Below are 23023 nucleotides of genomic sequence, written 5' to 3' on the forward strand. Positions count from 1 at the left end.
ACACCTCTATTAATATGGAACGGATGAACTATTAAAAGATGAAATATGACTAATACTAATACTAACGGGTAATATCGGGACTAACGGATATACCCGCGCGGGTAGTGGGTATACCCGCTACCCGCAAAACTCTAAAACACTCTACCCGATCCCGCCCCGTTTCCCGTTATTGTCGGGTAACGGGTACCCAATACCCGACGGGTAGCAGGTCGAGATGGGAATTACCCATTACCCGCTACTCATTTTGCCACCCCTACTGGAATCATATGAATTATGCCAAATAAATTTTCCTTTGTAAATTATACGGAATATTTTTTTAAAAAAATATTATTACTGATATCTTTTAAAGTAATTTATTCCGAGAAAAGAACGAAGATAAATTAACAAAAATATACAGATATAATTACCATATTCATCTTTTTATGGAGAAGAAGAAATAATAAAAATACATGTTTGAAATTGAAAGGTTAATTTTATGAAGAAAATATAAATATGGTACTAGTTATTTTTGTTTACCACATTCTTTGAAAAAAATCCTTAAACTATGAAATGCATCGAATCTCAACCGTCCATAGCAATTAACCGCAATCACATAGCCGTTGGATTAAATCCCAAAACCTGCGTATCGTTTATAAGCAAAAGGCGTTGTTTGATATAGGCAAAATCTCCACAAAACCTATCACAAGACGCAGGAAATAAATCGGGGGGGGAGAGAGAGAGAAATCGAGAAGCAGCAATCATGGCGGCTACGGTGAAGACAGCGTGGGCGAAGCCAGGCGCGTGGGCTCTGGACGCGGAGGAGAACGAGTCGGAGCTCCTCCAGCAGCAGGAGGAAACGGTGGCGGCGCCAAACGGCCACTCCGAGACGGCGGATTTCCCGTCCCTGGCTGCGGCCAAGACTAAGAAGAAGAAGAAGCAGGTCCTCTCGCTCCAGGAATTCTCGACCTACAGCGCTGCGAAGCCGGGACTGACGACGGACGAGCTGATGGCTCTCCCGACGGGTCCGCGCGAGCGGACGGCGGAAGAGCTCGATCGGAACAAGCTAGGAGGGGGATTCAGATCCTATGGCGGCGGGATGAGGGATGAGCAGCCGCGGCGCCAGGGGAGTTTCAATCGGGAGTCGAATCGCGAATTGGCGCCGTCTAGGGCTGATGAGACTGATAATTGGGCGGCGGGTAAGAGGTCTTCTGCTGGTGGTGGGTTTGAGAGGAGAGAGAGGGGGGAAAGAGGGGGTTTCTTCACCGATTCGCAATCGCAATCGCGAGCGGATGAGGTTGATAATTGGGGGTCGAATAAGAGTTTTGCTCCCTCTGAGCCTAGGAGATATGAGAGGAGGGGGGGATTTGGATTGGAATCCAGCAACGGTGGAGCGGATTCAGGTAGTTGGATGAAGAGGAGAGAGGAGGAAGGGCCGAGGATGGGAGGCGCCTTTGATAGTTTGAGGGAGAGGAGGGGGGGTTCGGATTCTGCGGATTCGGAGAGCTGGGGTAGGAGACGAGAGGAGGTGAGTGCTGGCAGTAGGCCTAGATTGAATTTGCAGCCTAGAACACTGCCCGTGATCGAGATTACTGCTCCGGAGAAGCCTAAGGCTGAGATTGCTTCTCCTGTTGCTGTTACCGCGAGGCCGGCAGGGAGCAATCCGTTCGGCCAGGCGAGGCCAAGAGAGGAGGTGTTGAAGGAGAAGGGCCAAGATTGGAAGGAGATTGAGGAGAAGCTCGAGTCTACCAAGATTAAGGAGGTTGTTTCTGATGGACCGGATCCTCCTAGGAAAAACTTTTGGAGTGGAAGAGAGAGGCGGCAGGAAAATAAGACTGAGAGGGCATGGAGAAAGCCAGAATCTGCTGATTCCCGCCCCGAGAGGTTGGTGAATTAGTCTTTTAAACTACATGAGTTGTGGAGAATGTTGGGATACTTTTTTATTGCTGAGTTAGTTTAGGGTGTAAATTTGACATGTTTGAATGCTTTGATTCCTTTGGTGTTTGGTTTGCATAATTGAGCAAAGTGATGAACTTTGTGTTACTGGCTTGTCTGTATGTTTTCTGCCATTTTAAACTGTAATGAATGATAATATGTTTAGTAAATATCTAGTCATGATTGATGCTTGTATATGGTATTCTAGATCTTCTTGTTAGCCAAACTTGTTGCTTAAAAGTATTTTGTAGTTATAATATCACCTAGTCAATTAGCAAGTGTGCATCTCTAGGGAATCATATGCTCATCATCTCATTCCTAAATTTGTAAGTTAGCAGTGGAACTCTAAAAATATGTGTAAATGCACTCGGATAAAGTTCGATTGTGAACCAGCCCTTCCCAGGCCGTGTAAAAGCATATTTTTGAACAACATCACAGTAATTTTGGCTAGTATCTAGTGCAAGTGCACTCCTGGATTTTGGATATAACTTTTACAGTTTGATTTTATTGACTAGATATAGATACACTTTTTGTCCTTCTAATATAATGGTTCTGCAATTCATGGGTTAGCTGACTTTTTTGCACAAAATTTATCCGCCTGGGTTATCAATCATGACATTCTTGTTGGATAGTTTTGGAGGATAAAACCATCTAAGGTTTTCAATGTTCTTCTTTCTACTATAGCCTGTTTCTCTTCAGACATCTAAATAGATTTGGAGAGTCGTTTAGGTGCTAATATTACCTATTTTGCAATAACTAGTACTTATTGTTGATTTGTGCTGCTCTTGTGATTTATGGAGAGGACTTGAATCTGTTTTATTGTTTGTTTCTGTATCTCAACTTCCCCGGATATTTTGAAACTGATGCTACCGTTTGTTATCACTGACCTTACCTACACCCATTTATCTTGAAGAGCCGAGGAGGCCGTAAACGGGCATACTGAGAAATCCGAAAATGGACATACTGAAGAGGCTGAAGGGGGAGAGGCACAGGCCTGATGCTGAAGGCTTTGAGAAAACAAAAAAAAGGAGCATTGATGTGGCTTAAACAATGCATCTGCTGAGCTTGATAGATTTTTGTTTCATGTATTTTTTCTGTTATCTGTTCTCAATCTCCGCACAATATATAGCAAATTTTGGTAGAGAATTATGGGTAGTTTTATCATTTATGTCTTGCCTGTATGGCTCATTTGTACGTGTTGTGGACTAAGTTTTTTTTTTTTTTCTTCGGATTCAGATACTGTCTATTTATTTGTGTGGGAATACAATTATGAGTAGGAATGCAATTCGTTCTTCTCCCAAAATTGGTTGTAACTTTTTTGATTTGTGGCTTTTAAGACAGCTTTTATCATACGAATCTGGTCTGTTTGATAGTATTTGTTTGAATAGTTGGTGTTGGTTTGAGTTGTACTCCCTTTTGTAGCTATGTTAATGAAGGAAGACGATACTGTCCTAGAAAATAAAAGAAGATTCATGATGGTTCTGTTACGAGATTGTGGTTGTTAAGAGGTGGTTGTTAGACAGCATGATAATGAGATGCAATTTCAGTTTACATTCAATGATAATAGCTGTTGTTATCAACAAATTTTTTCAATATTTGTGTGTGGTATATTTAATGTCGCTTCGACTTATGGAGTTTCGAGTTTAGACACTTTGCTTAGTCACGCTCGAGTTAGTTTTCTTTTACTCCCAAAATTCGCCATCTTAGTATATATATACACCACAACTCTTCTAGAAAAAGAAAAAAAAATTAATCTTTACATCTCAATCAGAAGTCCAAATAGGAAAACAAGCGAAGAAATAGTTCATAATATGTTTGCTACTTTTATGTTTTCTTTGGCTTCCATTTTCATTTTTAAAACTTCTTAACATTTATATAGGGTACAAATAACTTAAACATAGCTTCTGAATATCATATGTAAAGACTATTGACGGGGATTGGATCAATTAAGGTGGCCGACCGAGATGTACACAAGTCAAAACCATTAACGTCTTAAGTCTCTACATGATAAAATCTCTTTTTAACAACTCGAATACGAATATAGATAATACGTCTATTAAAAACAAATTATGGATCCCTGATCAATTAATCCTTATGTAATTTTTCTTAACTAGGAGTATGTAAACTTTATTCTCATCTAATTAATTTCAATTGAACAAACTGTAAAGGTCATATATTTAGCCTCTTGATCTCAAAATCATGTTATAAACCTAAAAATAAGCAAGTCCAAGACGACGGACAATCAACCTAATTTAAACAACGCATCTCAGAATATTGAAAAGTGAAAAATCGACTCCATTAAAGCTTATTAAATAACCTCTGCTGTTTACACAGTTTCTCTTCACTAATTTGCCGACATTATGCACAACATCCTTCAACGCTGCACTGTTCCATTTTTACTCTCATTTATTCTTTTATTCATCTGCTTTTACAATCATAATCCATCCATTAAATAGCAACAAAAGTCGATGGCTCTTATTAAAACATGTAACCATGGTCGAATTTCCATCAAAATTCAAATTTTTGCCTTAATGTTTGAAGCTAGATTCTAATTCTTCCAGCAAGCATTAAATTCGATATGTACCTTTTTTGGTCATATTTTTTTTTTCAAATGACAATCTTTCACAATAAATGGAGGCAGTTGAGAGTTGTGTAGCAGCAGTTGTTATTACTACGAAAACATTGGCTCTCCTTTTTTTCTCTCTTTTTTAAGTGTAAAAAGTGTTCACATTCACATTAATTCACATCAACAAATCCTCTTTACAGAGCTTCACTACTTATAGCCATTCATTTCTCGGCAGATTCAATCTCGTCTCAACTCATGGATTGGTTGCACAAGTTTCTGCTTGCAGCTTTCCTCGTAGCCGGAGCCTCGATCACTGGAGCTCGCGGCGATGCCATGGTCACCGGAACCGTGTTTTGTGATCAATGCAAAGATGGCCAGATCTCTCTCTTTGATTATCCCTTATATGGTACATTTTCATGTTTATTAGTACTAATGTTTAGTGTTTTTTGAATGTGTAATTTAAAATATTTTAAAGGTTTTTTATATATTGGATTTATTTATTTATTAAATGAAACAACGTCGTTTTGAGCATCAGGGATAAAGGTGACAATGGCCTGCCCGGGGAGCGATGGGCAGTACACAACGTGGGGGGAGGAGACCACGAACTGGCTAGGAAACTACGCGATGAGAGTTGGGGGCACCCCCAATTTGAATGCGTGCTACACGCAGGTCTCGAGCAACGGGCAGGGCTCGAACGCCTGTGGAGCGGCCGCGGGGCCGGCCAAGCAACTCCGGCTCATGTTCAACATGTTCAACACGGAGATGTACTCCGTTGACCCGTTGCTGGCTCAGCCGGCTCAACCCATGTCGTTCTGCCCGAGCTCATCCACCCCTGCCCCGGTCAGCCCTCCGCCCGCGCCTCTGCTGCCCCCTGTCCCCCGCTTCCCGCCCGCGCCCTTCTTGGAAGCCTCGGCCTGTCCCCACCAGTAAGTCAAGTTTCATTGTACTAATCTAGTTTAAATTTCTGTTCATTTGCCAATTAAAAAAAATAAAATCTAACTTATGATCATGATTTTATATTATGATACTTGTGTTGTAGGATGTGGTTGATGCCGGAATACCAATGCTATTGGAAGGTGGTGAGTCCGGACACGAAGGTGGCCGTTGCGTTCGGGTTGATCGCGGGCCGTAGGTACGGAGCGGACATGACCCTAAGGCAAGGGATGCTAGGGAGAGGGGATCCCTATAGGACATTGTTGAGGGAAGGCACCACAGCATTGCTCAACTCCTACAATAGCATACAATTCCCATACCACCCTATAGGTGTGATTGAAGCTATGAATTTGGCGTTGATGGGGTCCACGCGCAACGTGCTCCACACCGCATTGAGCTTCATGAGGGCTAACGCCGGCTCGGGCAATGCGGCCACCTGCAGATTCACCACTTGCAAGTGAATCTCCACACCTTTGTTTAGGTGTTTCAAATTGTGTGTTTCTAACTTCTTAAATTTGTTATTGTGCGTTTATTATAGAGTTGTAGAATGAGGTTGATGGGTTGGAGGAGTTTTGGAAGAGGGGCTTCTTTTATTACATAGATTGTTGACCTTTGAATCTACTTGTGTAAACTTTTTATTACTGCAGTTGGAACGTGTTGCTACAAATAAATTGTTGAGAATTTGGTCATTTTATTTTATTGAAAAAGAATAAGCGGAGTTTTGCATAGCCCTTGTTCTACTAGTGGAATTCAAACTTGGAAGACTTGCAAAATTTACAAACATTTTTACTAGCTATATTGAAAAAATGAAAGAAGTGAAGTAAATATTAAAAAAAATAGTACTACTAGCTAAGTACGTGAATATTGAATTGTAAATGCACAAACTTTAAATTGTTTCTATTTCTGCACATGATATTTTATTCAAATACACGATGAACAGTCAATTGATCCGAGCTTCCGACAATCGCATACTAGTACTCCTTGTATACTATAGTCTACAATATTTAACTTTGAGTCAAAGAACACTTATTATCCTTGTGTATTCATTTTTCATATAAATAAAAAGTTATTAAAAGAGATTATTACTTATAAAATCATAAACTTTTTAAACCCAATTAGCTTGGTGGATTAGCGGAAAGTTTAAGATTATAGTTGACAATTTATAATCCGGATTAATCATAATCGGTCAACAATCAGATAAGATAGGTCTGAACGCAAGCGAGTCAGCCCGATCGGGTTTCCTAAAAACCGAGCAGTTTTATCTAATTGTAGTACTAAAGCGCTGTCTTATTTGGGAACGTTTAGTTGGCAAGACTAAATCTCATGATTAAATATGTATCATGTTTGGTTCATAAGATTGACCTCCTCCACTTAATCCTAGATGGATAGTCTCATGATAATTAGTCATAGCCTCCCCCCTCCAACTAAAATAATCTCATAACTTAATCCTAGATGGATAGTCTCATGATTATTAGTCATGACAACCGAACGTCACCTTTGTGGATTTTCCTTGGCCATATTACTTGTCAATAATAGGAGTATAAGAGCATCCGCAGCGGTGCTTTTTTTTTTTCTGTCCGTCTGTCCATGCTGCTGAGCAGGCGGCGTCCGTCCGCCGCTGGAGCTCGTCCGTCCGTACTAGAGGCACGGCGCTGCTCTTAGCTAAGAGCACGTCCGTGCCGCTGAGCACCATTACGTGGCGGCTTCTGATTGGCCAACGGCATAGCGTTGACAAATTCGAATTTGAAATTTATTTTAAAAAATGTATTTAAATAAAAAAAAATATTTTCCCACTTCCCAAAAAATTATATCCGTTTTCTACCCACTTTTAATTTATTTTTCAATTTTTTCCCCCAAAATTCACATTTTCATCTATAAATACCCCCACTTCAACACAAAAAAAATCACATTCTCATCTATTCTATCATCTACATTCTCTCATCTTTTTTCTCATATTCTCTCATCTAAATTCCCACCACACTACACAATGTCCGGCTCCGACGATCACCCCTCCGGCAATCGTGGTTGGAACCACGATTGGTTCGACTCCGGTGAATTCCCTAGTCCGGAAACGCAATTTACGGCCCCTCCTCAAACCCAAGGTTCGCAATTTTCGGGTGGCTACCGTCCTTACCCGGTGCACGACCAAAACGCCTCCAGGTTCGGGTGGGCACCTGAACCCGGATCGGGAGGGAGCAGCAACTCTACTCCTACTCCTACTTCTATTCCTACTTCTACTCCTCCTGTTCGTGGCACCCGCACCCCGTACACTCCGGGTGAGATGATGGCGATGTTCAAAGCCTACTTGGCAGTCTCCGAAGATCCGGACGTTGGCACGAACCAAACCGGGGATACGTATTGGTGGCGCATCACTCGCCTTTACAATGAAACCCGGCCGGGGGGAACCATCTATCGCAATGAGAGTATAGTGCGCAATTGCGTCTACAGATGCAACTTAGCAATCGGTAAGTTCTAGGGGTACTTCCAACAGGAAGAGCGGGCGGCGAGGAGCGGCAAGAGCGAGCTCGACATCACAGTGCCGCCTTGGCGACCTACCAAAGCTTGGAGTTGATACCGTTCAAGTACCTCGATTGTTGGCAAGAGGGGCGCCGACATCCGAAGTATAGGGGCGGCGTAGTAGCATCCTCCTCTAGCAAACGGTCGAGGTCGGTAGCCTTATCGACGGCGCCTCTGATGATGTGGCTACCCAGCTTGCCAGAACTAACTTGGGTAGCCCCGAGCAGTTCCCGCCGACCGCAAGGAAGGAAGAAGGCGACGGCTACCCGCCGTCGCCCCGACTCCAGCCGCCCCCGCCCCCGCTCCCGCTCCCGCTCCCTTTGTGCCTCCTCCACCCCCAAACAACTTGTTGTGGACCCTCTTGGGTCAACTCTATTTGAACGATACGTCTAAGATGACTCCGGATCAACTTGCAACACATGAGCAAATGATCCGGGGTCTCAAGAGACAATTGGGTTAGAGGACTAGTCTTCCACGTGTGTAATTTTTAATTTGTAGAATTTTAATTATGTATTTTTTTAGTTTCTAGGATTTTAATTATGTATTTTTATTTTTTAGGATTTTAATTATGTAATTTTTATTTTTTAATGTATTTTTATAATGTAGAAATGTTTTTAATAATTAAAGTATTTAAATTGAATAATAGAATGGTGGGACCCTTGAACTTGTCCTTAGCTAGAGCACGGATGTGGGTGTTGTGCTCTTAGCTAAGGAAAAAGAGTAAAAGTGGGTCCAGAAGCGTAGTATTTATTTAAATCTCAAAATGAATTTGTTTTTTCTTTTTTCCGTTAATGATGAAATTTGTTGGAGTGTATATCACGCACTCGGCACTCCAGCTCAAAATTCAGAGGTCTCGCAAATTCTACTACTGCCAGACGAAATTCCGCCATGGAAGAGCTCAATTTCCATGTGGAAGAAGCCACAATCAAATCGATTCAACAAGCATTCGCAGACGGCAAACTCACTGCCAGGAAGCTAGTCGATTTCTACCTGCACCAGATCGAGCGTCTCAATCCGGTGCTTCGCGGCGTGATCGAGGTTAACCCGGACGCACAGCTACTGGCGGATGAATTAGACAGGGAGAAGGAGACGAGCAGACGATGCGGCGGATTTGGGGAATTGCACGCCATTCCGGTGCTCCTCAAGGACACGATCGGGACACGCGATAAGCTCAACAACACCGCCGGTTCCTACGCTCTGCTCGGATCGAAGGTGCAGCGCGACGCTGCGGTGGTGGAACGGCTGAGGAAGAGCGGCGCCCTGATCTTGAGTGAATGGTATAGGTTCCGTTCTCTCAGTGGAGTTCCCAATGGCTGGTGTGCTCGCTCCGGACAAGGAGTGGTTTGTGCCTCTTAACCCTCTCTTGTCGTCTATTTTTTTGGTGTGTGTATAATTCTGTGAATATTTTGTAGCTCTTATATAGGTGTTGATTATGGCATTTGCAACATTGTTAATGTAATAGGTAATTGTGTGCCAGTTAGATATGGTTTGTTTGATTGCCTGCATTGTTTGAGGGTTGCTGGAGAGCTTTGGTGTATGTTTAACATATTCTTGTTATCTAGTAGCCATAGTTTTTCATTCTTTTTTCAATGTTATAGAATCCGTATCTGTCATCTGGGACTCCATGTGGATCAAGTAGTGGATCTGCAATATCTGTGGCTGCAAACATGGTGTGTGTTTCCCTCGGGAGTGAGACACACAGCTCCATTATCTGCCCCTCGGTTAACAACTCGGTCGTGGGGATCAAGCCGACTGTTGGTCTCACAAGCCGAGCAGGGGTTATACCAATGACACCCCGTTAGGACACAATTGGGTAATTGTGCATGCTTGTATTGAATTCTTATCGATTAAACGATGAAATCTTGAGGTGTTTTTTGATGAGTGGTAGAGTTCGGTCACCTGAATTTTTTTTAGCGAATGTCTGATAAAGATTGTCTGAATGATTTGTAGGCCGATATGTAGGACTGTATCAGATGCAGTTTATGTGCTAGATGTGATAGCAGGTTTCGACCCGAGTGATGAAGCAACGAGGGAGGCATCCAAGTACATCCCTGAAGGTGGCTACAAACAGTTTCTTAACAAAGATGGTCTGAAAGGAAAGAGGCTCGGTATAATTAGGCATCCCTTCATGGAGAAAATACATGGTACTGCTGAATCTGAAGCTTTCGAGCTTCATATAGATACACTGAGGTGAATTTTCATATCAACTTTAATATTGAATCTGATGAGCTAAAACAAAGTAGGAAGTTTAGTTTATTTGATGTTGTTTTAATTATGATCAAAGGCAGAGAGGTGCACAATTAATCGACAACTTGAAGATAGATCAAATAGAGACGTTTCTTGATCCGAATCTAAGTGGTGAGATATCAATCATGGCAGCTGAGTTCAAGTCACACATAAACGTTTACCTGAAAGAATTAGATGATTCTCCTGTGCATTCTTTAGCCGATATCATCGCCTTCAACGAGAATAATCCGGAGTTGGTACGTATTTGCACTTATAGTTTTCAAATCCATTAGTTGGATCTATAAATCTTACTATAATCTAGAGCCATGAGTGAAGTTTATTTTGTCTGAATTTGGTGCGGTGTCCTAAATCTTGAAACCAACAAAACTGCTTTTTTTTCACAATAGGAAATGCTGAAGGAGCATGATCAGAATACCTTCATAGAATCTGAGAAGACGAATGGGCTGGGCGAGCACGAAATGGCTATACTGAAGAATTTGGCGAGAATTTCAACAAACGGATTCGAGAAACTGATGAAGGAGCACAAATTAGATGCAATGGTGACACCGGGATCTCGTGCTTCTGCCGTCTATGCTATTGGAGGGTATCCGGCAATAACTGTCCCAGCTGGCTACGAGAGAGACGGGATGCCGTTTGGGATATGCTTCGGAGGATTGAGAGGCAGCGAAGCAAAGCTGATAGAGATTTCATATGCATTTGAGCAAGTTACAAAAGTTCGAAAACCTCCTTCTCTTGGCTGAAGCTAAAGGTTAGTGAACCGCTCTGAATGCTGTAAGTTTTTCAATTTGTTGTTAACTGATGTGTTATGACAGGTTTCTTAGTTCTTTAGACTTTAGAATTCAATATATGTACTATTGTATTGGTGTTGCTAGTAGCTAGTTCTATCATCGTTTTCTTACAAATGTTCGAGATTTATGTTTATAATGGTTCTTGTTATGACTTCACCACTAGATCAAAGTTCAAAATTGGCTGTTTTTTAGTGTGCTTTACTTGTGTATTTACATTAGTTTATTGAATTCAGTTATCCAACTACAAACTACAGACGATTAATTGTCTAAGAAATCAAGCTTGCTATTATGTCATCTATGTAACGTCGTATAACGTGACATCGATATAACATGTACATGTAAATAGATTTCAACTCTGATCTGTGTTTAATAAAGCTCATTTTGTGGAAGAAGTCTATACAAAATCCATGTCTACATCATATTTTGCTTGGTTATTGCATCCATGATATATGAGTTTTCAGTTTAAGATGATGAGGATGATATATACTTTCCACATTCTAAGTTAATTAGTCAGTATTCCTTTTTGATGTCTCAAATCAAAATTAATCATTATCTCTTTTTTTCTTCCAAAAATCAATTCTTTTAAACGCTCTTATTATTCTTTACTCACAATCACTTACTTATATTTTATTTTCTCCGCTTAACTTACAAAACACTAAATATTTTCTCAAAGCCATTGAAAAAAAGAAACATCTCAATTAATGTGGAATGGATGGAGTATTATTAGTATTATTTTGCTTAAAATTGAAATATATTAAGTAGTAATGTAAAAAAAAGAAAAACGGAAAATGCGAAAAAAGGTGGATCTAAGTCTCAAACACATCACACTTGATCTACCTAATCTCATCTTCCCACTACTAGACTTTATATTATACATCATGCTGCTCGCTTCTAGATTCATAACAAGGAATAGCCCGACATGGTCATGATTTTTGAATCCAATTAAATACTATATATTAATATATGTGACATGTAATATTAATCGGGAAACAAGGCATGCACAAAATAACATCGTAAATATGGAGTAGTCAGTCTCATACAAAAACATAAAAGAGAAATTATTACTATATCAATTACTCGTAGTAGTAGTACTATTTTGTCCTGCATTCTTTTCTTCCTGTCCACATGCGCAACAAAGTCCTACTGGGAAAGCTCAACGTACGAGCCAGTCCAGCTGAAGACAACACACCTCCATAATCCATTTCTGATTTCTTCATCCACGATATACTCCGTATGGCTGGAAAATCAAAAGGGATGGTGGATTTAACATTTCATAGTGAAATGGATTTGACATTTCATAATGAAATTTCATGTCTCTCACTTTTTGATGGTTTAGTATATGTACATGCAGACAAAAATATTTCATCCATCCAATTAAGTGTCTCATAATTAGTAGTTTCAACTCAGTTGAATTATTTACCTTAATAAATAACAAAATATCCAATCAATCCTATCTACTTTGTTCTTCTTTATATCTTATACTTTTCAATGCAATTTCTTAATATCTGTACTCAAAAGTTTTGACTCAACTTAATTGAAACGGAATGAATAATATATAAAAGTGGAGTTCACATTCCAGTAACATCTCATTTACAAAGTCAAACAATTTCTTAAAACTCATATCAGTTAAATATGAAATGTTTAATGGAGATAGGAGGGAGTATATATAGCTTAGTCATAACACATAAAAAGAAGAAGAAGAAGAGATCTAATAAGAAAATGAAGAGAAATAGCGAAAAAGGCAAAAATCTTTTATTTGGAAAAAATTATGTATCTCATGTCCATATTTCTAAAGATATTTAATCCCAAATTCAGAAAAACCAACACATTTAATCTGAAATTTCTAATTACTAGTCTGTGTACATAAAAATCAAATTGCAAAAGTTTAACCATGCAGCAACCTATTACCCAATAGTCAATACAACATCATCGGTGCAGAAGTTTGGTCCAAACTTTGTGGAAAGAATACAGCCGTAACCTTACACCTCATAGGATCTTGACAAGTGTCATGATCCAACGGTCATAAGCCTATCAATACTCTCTAAAAACCCTAACACAGCACAACATTTCTCAACAGCAAACCCTAAGGTGTTCTTCGACACGACGATCGGGGCCGGCCGGATCGTAGGCGGACGTGGTGCCGAAGACAGCGGAGAACTTCCGCGCTCTGTGTACCGGCGAGAAGTCCGACCGCTCCACTACAAAGGATCGTCGATCCACCGCGTGATCCCCAACTTCATGTGCCACCTTTCAGGATGGCATCGGCAGCAAGTCGATCTACGCAGCCAATTTCGAAGATGAAAACTTCGTGAAGAAGCACACCACCAACGGATCTCAATTCTTCATATGCACCGCCAAGACCGAGTGGCTCGACGGTAAGCACGTCGTGTTCGGGCAGGTCGTCCAGGGCTATGACGTCGTTGAGGAGATCAAGAAAGTTGGATCCGCCAACGGAAGGCTCTCTAAGCCCGTCATCATCGTAGATCATCTGTTGTCGTAGTAGTAGTAGTAGTAGTAGTAGATCTCATGACCAGCTGCTTTGTAATTTCTGAATCATCTTTGTTTCCAATTATGACATGTTAATCCCTCTTTCCAATTAAGTGGATTAATATTTATCTAGAACCTTTGCATTACTATAATTTTGTCATTTTCAATATTGCACTTTTTTTAAGGTATAATTTTCGTCTTTTTAACTAAAATATTTGAACAACAGTATCTTTTTTATTCTAGATACGTGTTTTTATTCTAGATATGTAGGGACTAGAGCAGAGAGATTCCGTACAAGAAAGTTATTGGAACATATTGAGATTTCACTCTACAAAATAAATTTCCATAGCTCAGATACAATCTACAAAATTCCTGTTATTTTGGTTTATTTGATTTAATGAAAAGAAAAGATTTGGTGTATTGTGTGGTGTAGAATACAAAGTAACAAAACAAGTTTGTGGGCAATTTTTTCAATTCTATTTATGTAGTTGGACCGTCAACATCGAACTAAAATATAAGCAGGAGAATTAAACTTCTTCTAATTTGACCGATCAAAGAAAGAAAAAGCTAAGAAAATAAAACGAAAGTAAAAAAATAGAGGAATGTTAAAGATGAGTTATGAGTATGGAACTTGAAATCTTAAATTTACATTTAATGGCGGTGATGGTGTCGATGGTCAGTTGGTCACATAAAAGAAGCCAGAGGGATGGACAAAACTATACTTAAAAGTGGAAAGTAGGCTTTATTTCTTGGTCAAATCATCAGAGTCTTGTAATTTTGAATTCTTTTTTATTTTCAATGTTATAGAATCCGTATGTATCATCTGGGACTCCGTGTGGATCAAGCAGTGTTCTGCAATATTAGAGCTAAGTTACAAAAGTTAGAAAACCTCATTCTCTTGGCTGAAGCTAAAGGTTAGTGACCGCTTTGAATGTTGTAAGTTTAACCGATGTGTTTAGAACTCAATATAGGGCACTCTTGCATTGGTTGGTGTTACTAGTAGCTAGCTCTATCATCGTTTTTTACACATTTTTGAGATTTTATAAAAAATGGTTCATGTTATGGCTTCAATACTTGACCAAAGTTTAAATTTGGTTGGTGTAGTTTTTTTTAGTAAACTAGTTTATTCAGTCATGTAACGACCCGCCATTCTAGGGTAAAATAACAATGGCGATCGCTAACTAGGAAGACTTAAATGCAACAAAGTTCATAGGCTAGGGCTTCATTTAAAGGAAATTTACCAAAGCATTTAATGAACAATTAAATAGGAAAAGAATAATGCCTTAGCAAAGGAATCCAACCAAAAAGGCTATCGCAATAAATGCTTATCAAAGTTTCCAAAATAATTCCAACTGTTCCATATCCAAAATATTCCCACGAAATAAAAGAATTTAAACCCAACCAATAGATCACAAGTTTTCATAATATAGCGGAAGCGACCAAGAGAGAAGTGAAACTATGTATGGAGACACAATGACACTTAAAGTTCCAACAGATCATGTTATTATTTCCTACTCAACACCGCCGCCCGCTCGTCACCGCTCAACCTGCACATAGGGAAAACACATGCAGGGCTGAGTACTATAATCATACTCAGTGGACTCATTGCCGAAAACAGTTTTATCACAAAAATAGTTATCATGCCATTTTCAAGTGTCCATCGGGGTTTTATCTTTAGAAAGGCCCGAGGCACCATAATATATTCTTTATCAAATATCACGGTCGCGCAACCATTTTTCACATCGACGTTTACCATATCCTCATTCTACACGACAAGGAATGCGGCCGCAATCCAGGTCACTAGACCGGCCAACCCGTACGCTGACACTCGGTCTAACATTGGTGTACACTAACCCAAGTAGAGTTTGCGGCTCTACAAGGATCTGAATTCGATTAAATCAATAGTGGCATAGCCACGAGGGATATGCACGACAAAACAAATCAAGGCATGATAACACGTATCTCATTCTCATCAATATCAGTTTAGGACAATGTCCTTATTTTAAAAGAAAGCCCACCTCGTCGGCTTAGTTCGAAAGTATTCTCTTCTCCTCGTTTATCACGCCGAGAGCGCGAAGTATCACCTTTAAATTAGGCGTATCACAAATCAGTTTCAATCATTGATCCCAAATCATGCATGTTCCCATGTTTCCCTTTTTCCCATCGGTAAATCTTTAATATCATCATCCAAAATCAAGGTACGATTAGCATATCATTTTTATTCGAGTAACAACTCCAAATTCACCATTAATTCGTGTCACGCATGAGTGCTCTACACACACAACACACGCACATGAACACCACACATGTGCACGCCGACCGAGGCGTGCACACACACACACACACACACGGTCACGCACACACACACTCACACATGTATCCCAAAATTCACCGATTAAATTCCCCTTCACTAAATCTAAATGCATGTGGACTTAAGAACACCGATTAATCGGTAGAAGAAGAGGAGATCAAAAATTAAAGTACCTTTTCCAAAAGAACGAACGGTAGAAACAAGTTATAGCCTTGATTCTTCAATAAACTCTTGAATTTCAACTTGGATTCTTCTCAATTGATGAAGAAATCTTGAAGAAAGTAGAAGAAAATTTTGGAGAGAGTGGGGAGAGAGATTTTTGAAAATAAGGAGGAGTGGGGCGGCGGTTTTTCTGATGATTTAGGTTTAGGATTTCTCTCCTATTTATAGAGGTTAAGATATACTCCAACAATTAAATAATAAAAGATTTGGAGGAGATTTGTTGGTTGAAGTAGCCGAAAATTGAAGAGCAATAATAGGAAATTTCGAATTCTAGGCTATTAAATTAGCCTATGATTTAAATTCAAATATTTCACGGAGTAGAATAATATATCACGGAGCAAAATAAAATAATTAAATCCTCTCCAATTAAAAGGAAGTAGGCGATTTTTATGCCTCTCCCATAAGGGATTTAATTTCAAATCCTAATTTAATTAGGATATGGCAAGATCTTCTTAGATTTGGCAAGATATGGTAAGATATTCTAGCATATTTATATTTATTCATGGAAGAGAATAAATAATGGATCAAATAATATAATAAACAATTCCTTCTTCTCCAAAATATGAGATTTTCGAAAATCTCAAGAAAAATCAAAGGGTGGAGTTTCGAAAATCCCAAGATGGAATTAAAGTATAATTGGACTTTGGATTTAATTTGGATAATTATCCCAAACAAATAATTAAATCCAAGAAAAATATAATTCCTTCTCCAAATAATAATAAGAGGGATCGAATAATTCCACATGATTAAATAATGCTCCTATTAAATTCTCACTCATCCCTTAAAAAAATAATTCACCAAAATTATATTACTCCGCATCAAATATTTACGCCAAATCAATCATCTCTTTATCTTCTCTTCATTTTCTCAACGTATTGACCTTTCAACGGCCACGTCATATTTTCCACATCTTTGACTATTCAATAGCCACGTCATAATTTCAACAAGTTGACTATTCAACTCAATCTCAACTCCCATACGCAATTAGGTCACAAAGACAACATGTAAAAATCACTCATCAATTAATCCACATATCATAGCATTTATGGCATTTAATGCAAAAAATTTATAACCCGAAAATTAGGGTTTGAAAAAGTGGGGCGTTACAAATCATCCAACTACAAATTACATATGCGAATTGTGTAAGAAATCAACTCTCGTAACATAATGTTAGTATTTTATTTTTTCTTTTACTTTATTTTTTCTTCAATTATTACTACTCAATATAATAATGTGTTGTTTGGTTTTACTAATAAAATAAGCAAGATATAATCTATGATTAAATTGTGAGATTATATCTATGTAGGATTAAATCATGAGATTCAATTTCATGAACCAAACATAATACTACAAATTTAATCATGAGATACAATCTTATAAACCGAACACCTAATAAGAATGCTATATAAAATTAATTCAGTTTTTTTCATTTTTAATTTATCTATACTTTATAATCTCGAATAGTACTTGATTTTCTCTACACTCATTACTAAATACTATTTTCTTAAATTTTACTCCCTCCGCCCCAACTACGATGCCACACTTTCCTTTTTAGTTTGCCTTAAATAAAATGACACAAATCTATTTTTGAAAAGAATAAAGTAATTTTCTCTCTCCAACTAATATATACATCCAATTACTTTTTTCTCCAATTAAAATATTCAACTTTCTTTCTCTCTCCATTTAATACTTACACCTACATTTTTTTTCTTTAAAAAAAACAAATTAACTAACAACTCTCTATACCGACTAAAAATGCATCGTCTTAGCGCGGGGATGGAGAGATTATATTTATATACTGGTGTCATTTTCAGTTTAAATGTTACTCCATTAGTTTGAAAATTTTATTGGTATTTTAAAGCTTATGACAGTTTTGATACAATCTTTTATTTTTTTAATTATTTTTTATTCTATATATTTGTTATACAGATTAAACTCATTAGAATATTTAAATAACCAAATTTATTAAAATTTCAAATTCAAATAAAATCAACCAATAAAATTTATATATGGACTAAATAAAAGAAAATGAAAAGGGTTGAGCCACACCAGTCTTCTCTTCTGTGTTCAGCTACCAAATAGAGTAACATCTTCCCACTATGCTACCGGACATTCATTTTGTATTTAAATCTACACAAAAATTTATTCACTTGTTAATTTTACTTTTACACTAATTACGATATTAAAATGTTCAAAATCTAATTTTGATACCTTCCAAAATCTTCCAAATACAGTTTTAATTTGACTTTTCAAAATCTTCCAAATTCAGTTATGAAACCTTTGTATTTTGTAATGATTTGATTAGTGGGAATCCGTAATAATTAATAATATTCCGAATTTGGACATATACACATATAATATTCCTATTAATGTCAATAAATTTTTTTACGAATCTAACTCTTTCAAAAGCCTCATCCGCTATATATAACGAACACACAAAAATAAAAGAGAAATTATCATATCAAGAAATGGAGAAAACAATAATTTTGTCCTGCATTCTTCTTGTCCTCTCCTCATGCGCAAGCACAGCCCTCTCAAAGTCCTACTGGAAAAGCTCAACGTACAAGCCCGTCAAGCTGCAGAAAACACGCCTCCATTTCTTCATCCACGATATCCTAAGCGGATCCAACCCGTCCGCGGTCCGTATCGTCGGCCCACCCGGGCAGGAGAGCAATCCGATTGGCTTCGGGTCCGTGTACGCCATCGACGACGTTCTGACGGAGGGGCCGGAGATCAAGTCGGCGGTGGTTGGAAACGCTCAGGGGATGTATCTGTCTTCGAGCCAGGGACAGATTCCATCGTTGGTGTTGTACGTGGATCTCGCATTCACCACGGGGGAGTTCAACGGGAGCTCGTTGAGCGTGTTCTCGAGGAATCCGATAACGGAGAATCCCCGTGAGATGGCGGTGGTTGGAGGAAGAGGAAAGTTCAGGAGGGCTCAAGGGACTGTTTTTGTCAAGACTTATTTCTTGAACAATACTAATGGAGATGCTATTCTCCAGTATGATGTCGAGGTTGTTCATCCTTGAATACTGAAGTTAGGGTTTCTGGCTTGCTGTTTTATTTGGGATTTGTGATTTGTGATTTGTTTGCGGTGCATTGGTCGGTCTACATGAAAATCATATTGCAAAGCTTTGTTTTGTCCTACAATTTCCAATAAAAGAACCATAAGAGTCATATAAAAGTCGTCAATTAAAGTAGTGGAGTACTGCTATTTTATTGTGCATACCATCCCTTCATTTAATTATTCAATTGATAAAGAGAGCGGTAAATTTCAACTCTTTGTATTTGTAAAAATTCGCCAAATGATAGAATTATGGGGCCTGAGGCCAATCGTTTCATGTTTGAAGCGATTTTAATCGAATTAGCTTGATTATGGCCGTTAGCTTTGTGTTATTGTAGGTTTGAATGTTACCCTTTACACATTGATGTCGAATAAAAAATAATACTCTCTCCGTCCTAAAAGAATATGCAATTTGAGTTCGATACGAGTTTTAATGCACATTGATAAAATAATTAAGGTAGAGAGAAAAGGTAATTAAAGTATTATTAATGGAGAATGACCCCACCTCATAAGAGAAAAAAGAGTCTCCAAAATTAGAAAGTACATATTCTTGTATGGCAGACTAAACAAAAAAGTATATATTCTTGTGGGACGGAGGGAGTATGTAATGATAAGAAAATATGGGGCTTAATTATAGTACTCCCTCCGTTCCCTCATAGTTGAGTCGTTTTTCCATTTCGGGAAGTTCCCTCATAGTTGAGTCGTTTCTAAAAATGGAAAAAATCAGCACATTTAATGGTGATTTATCTGGTTTAATTAACACTCCTAATTACACTTAAAAAAGTTAATTACACAATTTAAAAAAAAAAATCCCCAACCCTAATTCCCTTACCACACTCGCTCATTCCCCATCTCTCTCTAAAACAAAAAAACGTTCTCTCTTCTCTCTTCTTCATCTTCTTCAGCTGCTAACCCTAGATCTAAAATCCGTCGCCCCCTCGGAAATTCGAACACAAAATCAAGGTTCCGCCCTCCTCTTCTCAGTCAAAACGTCGACTGTACTCTTCACTCTCAACTCACTTGTCGTCGTCTTTTCTCTCATTTCGCAGACCCCAAATAATGCACCGCTCGCACATCGCCAACGCCAACGACCAGAGAAAGCCACACAGCCCCCTCGCCGATGGAGACGGCTGGATTAACCCTCGCCTCATTCGTATTCCAGCAGCCTCACGTGGTAGAGGGCGTCTTTCGGCCGCTTCCCGGGGAAGAGGTCGTATTTCGGCCAGTTCCCGCCGTAGATCTCGAGATTCAGCCCGAGATGATGAAGGGTTAATCCACCATCTATGGTCGTTCATCTGCCGGTCCTCCACACGCGAGCCCGCAGGCAGCGTAGGCGACTCTCCCCCGACTGGAGGCGTAATTGGCGGTGCCTCCCCGACTGGAGGCCTAATTTGCGGTGAAGGCGGTGCCACCCCGACCAGATACGTTGCTGGCGGTGAAGATGGTGCCTTCCAGACTGGAGGCCTTGCTGCTGGTGAAGGCGATGCCACCTTTGAAGAGTCCTCCAGCCTAGTAAGCGCAGTAATGTCGGATGAAGAGTTTGTAAGGAGATATGTCGTCACCGAGCGTGGCAAGGCGTTGTGGGAGAAATGCATGGCTGGCGGTGAATGCGTAGTAATGTCGGATGAAGAGTTTGAAAGAAGATATATCGTCACCGAGGCTGGCAAGGCATTGTGGGAGAAATGCAAGGCTAAGGAAGAAAAGCAAGGGTAAGGCAGAAAGGGAGATGAAGGCACTTTGGGGGTGAAAAATCCTTGGACCTGTGATATGGGTGAGATCTTTCTATATGCTTCATTCCTCATAATGGATTGTCAATTGTGTATATGATCTGTGATTGTTGTAGTATGGGCTATTAGTGAATGTCATTGTTGGTGGTGGATGTTTTTGTTTGTGATGGTGTTGGTGATGGTGCAATTTGGTTGGTGTTGTTGTGAATTTGGTTGGTGTTTTTGTGATTTTATTTTCCTGAATTAGCATTGTTGCATCATTCAGTAGTGATCATTGTTGAATATTGACAACATTTTACAAAACACAAAATGCATCATTGTTGCACATTTACAGCCTTTTAAAAACACAAAATGCTTCATTGTTGCATATTGACAACCAATTCAAAACACAAAAAACAAGCATGATATGATATGTGCATTCATGTACCTTCACTAAATGCATCATTCATACTCATTGGCAGCCTATCCAAAAAACAAAAAAACCACAAAAGCTTCTTCTATACCTTCATAATTCCAAGGCTTGGGCAATCATCTCCAATCCCTGGTTGCTTCCCTGGTCCCCCAGATAAGCGATTGCTTGCATAGCCAGCTCCACTGGAACTTCTAGATTCAGTGGAAGTTGATTTGTCCTCCTTAAATGTCCTTTCCCCATGTGGGGCACCTTGTAGCTGTTCTGACCCTGGACTTTCATTATTTCCATAAAACAACTTTGAAGACTTATGAAAACATTGTCTAAAGTCTCTGGCTTTAATTCATGGAATGATTTCTTAACTGCATTGACTAAATCATTCACATTCTTGCATGCAGTGTGACTTTGTAGTGACTGTATTGCTCTGAACCAACCCAAATCATTCACATTAGTGTCAGGTGAGTTAGGTGGTTGTTGCACAAGTGATATTGAGAAACCACTTTGCTGTGCAGCTTCTCTGAAAACCGGATCATTGTCTTTGATGTGTGGTCTTGCGTTATCTTGTTGTATCTTGAGAACTTTAGTTGCCCCATCTGGCCACTTGGCTATGATGGCAGGCAATATCTGTTCCCAACAATGTGGCATGCATAAAATCATCATTTGCACAACATTATACCATGAATTAACAGTGTGTCACGAGAAGGTAGGCACACTGTTATGTAATGACTGATGTGCAGAAATTAAATGCATTGAAAAGATGCACACATTACCTTATTGATCAAGCAATCCCTCACCACATCTTTTGTGATACTCTCTATTGGTTTTGTCTCCATAGTGCCTGCCTGCCTGTTTTTACTTGATCTCTTGGCTGCAACTTGTTGGGTGAAAGGAAAAATGTCAATTTTCCCATCAAACAAGACTTCACCATGAACACCAAACAATGGCCTACAAATTGCACACATGAACATTATTTTTGATATGAACTTCTTATATTTACATGTTCTATGAGGTTCTTGCTCGCCTGGAGCAAGATAGAATCTTTGAGCTCCTTTAGTCATGTAGAACCACTTTTCATCAATATGTATGGTGTTGTGCATATTCCTGAACCTGATCTTGTTCAAGATTCTGTCAAGTTCTAATGATTCAACTGTGAATCTCAGTCGCAACAGCTTGTCTGCAGCTGTTAGGTTGGGCTTAATGGCTGATGTGTGTGGCACAATTAGGCCAGCCTTAACCCACCTCCGTACTGTTGTTTTTGAACAACCTAAACGGGCTGCCATACTCAAGAGGTTGCACCTTTTGGAGTAATCCAAACTCTTGAATAGATCAATATCCAGATGCAGCCTTTTGGGGTAAGGCCTCACTTTTTTTACACTTACCATTTGAACTGATGTTCCTCTGTGTTGTTGTTTCTTTGCAGCGTTCCACCACCTCGTACAGGTTTGTCGGGAGATTGTGAACTTCAGCTGTGTATCCTTAAGTGTGCCACGAGGAGGTACACCGCCCATGCACCTTCCGATGATGAATTGAACCACTTGGTTCTTGAATTCTGAGGAATACTCCTGATGCCCCATTTATGAGCATTCAAAAGACTTCAACAACCAAGGAAAGCATTTACTCCATTTGGTGGTTGAGATTTTTAATGTTTGAAGTTGGTGGAGGAGTATTTATAGCAGTGAGTAGAAAGGGGCGGCACTTTTAGTTCAATGAAATGTGAAGTGGCGCTAGAATTCCCTCTCTGAAAATTTTTGTAAATTTCATGTACTGTTACGACTGTGCCAATAATTTAACTCTTGAAATGTTACAGCTTTAGCCAAACATTTGAATTAATAAAAAAAGAC

The 23023-nt window shown here is 39.2% G+C and overlaps 5 protein-coding genes and 1 pseudogene across 5 annotated transcripts; 5 read left to right on the forward strand and 1 right to left on the reverse strand.

Annotated features, from left to right (window-relative positions):
* The first annotated feature begins 653 nt into the window (after positions 1–653).
* LOC125188825 (eukaryotic translation initiation factor 4B3) lies at positions 654–3214 on the forward strand. Its single transcript, XM_048085885.2, has 2 exons — positions 654–1860; positions 2825–3214. The coding sequence occupies exons 1-2, from the start codon at positions 740–742 to the stop codon at positions 2907–2909; spliced, it is 1206 nt and encodes a 401-aa protein (XP_047941842.1). The 5' UTR covers positions 654–739; the 3' UTR covers positions 2910–3214.
* Positions 3215–4574: 1360 nt separating this feature from the next.
* LOC125187739 (Pollen Ole e 1 allergen and extensin family protein) lies at positions 4575–6099 on the forward strand. The gene is made up of 3 exons (XM_048084370.2): positions 4575–4883; positions 5013–5403; positions 5517–6099. The coding sequence occupies exons 1-3, from the start codon at positions 4733–4735 to the stop codon at positions 5869–5871; spliced, it is 897 nt and encodes a 298-aa protein (XP_047940327.1). The 5' UTR covers positions 4575–4732; the 3' UTR covers positions 5872–6099.
* Positions 6100–8747: 2648 nt separating this feature from the next.
* LOC125190782 (Amidase family protein) lies at positions 8748–11153 on the forward strand. The gene is given in 5 exon segments (XM_048088183.2): positions 8748–9268; positions 9526–9740; positions 9878–10117; positions 10212–10410; positions 10561–11153. Coding segments are annotated over 5 exon segments (1461 nt in total). The 5' UTR covers positions 8748–8815; the 3' UTR covers positions 10915–11153.
* Positions 11154–11750: 597 nt separating this feature from the next.
* LOC125189417 (peptidyl-prolyl cis-trans isomerase 2-like) lies at positions 11751–13562 on the forward strand (annotated as a pseudogene).
* A 4888-nt stretch (positions 13563–18450) lies between these two features.
* On the forward strand, positions 18451–19161 carry LOC125186558 (dirigent protein 4-like). Its single transcript, XM_048082937.2, has one exon. The coding sequence runs from the start codon at positions 18451–18453 to the stop codon at positions 19009–19011; it is 561 nt and encodes a 186-aa protein (XP_047938894.2). The 3' UTR covers positions 19012–19161.
* Positions 19162–21278: 2117 nt separating this feature from the next.
* On the reverse strand, positions 21279–22579 carry LOC148926825 (uncharacterized). The gene is made up of 2 exons (XM_089059260.1): positions 21953–22579; positions 21279–21806 (listed from the first exon to the last, which is right to left on the reverse strand). The coding sequence occupies exons 1-2, from the start codon at positions 22562–22564 to the stop codon at positions 21279–21281; spliced, it is 1140 nt and encodes a 379-aa protein (XP_088915386.1). The 5' UTR covers positions 22565–22579.
* Positions 22580–23023: the final 444 nt, after the last annotated feature.

The sequence above is a fragment of the Salvia hispanica genome, chromosome 5, assembly GCF_029641045.1.
Source record: "Salvia hispanica isolate PSC_SH4W2 chromosome 5, Shi_PSC_v1, whole genome shotgun sequence".
Lineage (NCBI taxonomy): Eukaryota > Viridiplantae > Streptophyta > Magnoliopsida > Lamiales > Lamiaceae > Salvia > Salvia hispanica.

What these genes read in the sequence shown, in the direction of transcription:
- LOC125188825 (XM_048085885.2), top strand. Translation starts at nt 740, where the DNA reads ATGGCGGCTACGGTGAAGACAGCGTGGGCGAAGCCAGGCGCGTGGGCT. An exon ending in GCTGATTCCCGCCCCGAGAG is followed by an intron (nt 1,861 to 2,824) that starts GTTGGTGAATTA and finishes TTTATCTTGAAG; the next exon opens with AGCCGAGGAGGCCGTAAACG.
- LOC125186558 (XM_048082937.2), top strand. Translation starts at nt 18,451, where the DNA reads ATGGAGAAAACAATAATTTTGTCCTGCATTCTTCTTGTCCTCTCCTCA.
- LOC148926825 (XM_089059260.1), bottom strand. Translation starts at nt 22,564, where the DNA reads ATGGTAAGTGTAAAAAAAGTGAGGCCTTACCCCAAAAGGCTGCATCTG. An exon ending in GGGATTGCTTGATCAATAAG is followed by an intron (nt 21,807 to 21,952) that starts GTAATGTGTGCA and finishes TGTTGGGAACAG; the next exon opens with ATATTGCCTGCCATCATAGC.
- LOC125187739 (XM_048084370.2), top strand. Translation starts at nt 4,733, where the DNA reads ATGGATTGGTTGCACAAGTTTCTGCTTGCAGCTTTCCTCGTAGCCGGA. An exon ending in CTTTGATTATCCCTTATATG is followed by an intron (nt 4,884 to 5,012) that starts GTACATTTTCAT and finishes TTTGAGCATCAG; the next exon opens with GGATAAAGGTGACAATGGCC. An exon ending in GCCTCGGCCTGTCCCCACCA is followed by an intron (nt 5,404 to 5,516) that starts GTAAGTCAAGTT and finishes CTTGTGTTGTAG; the next exon opens with GATGTGGTTGATGCCGGAAT.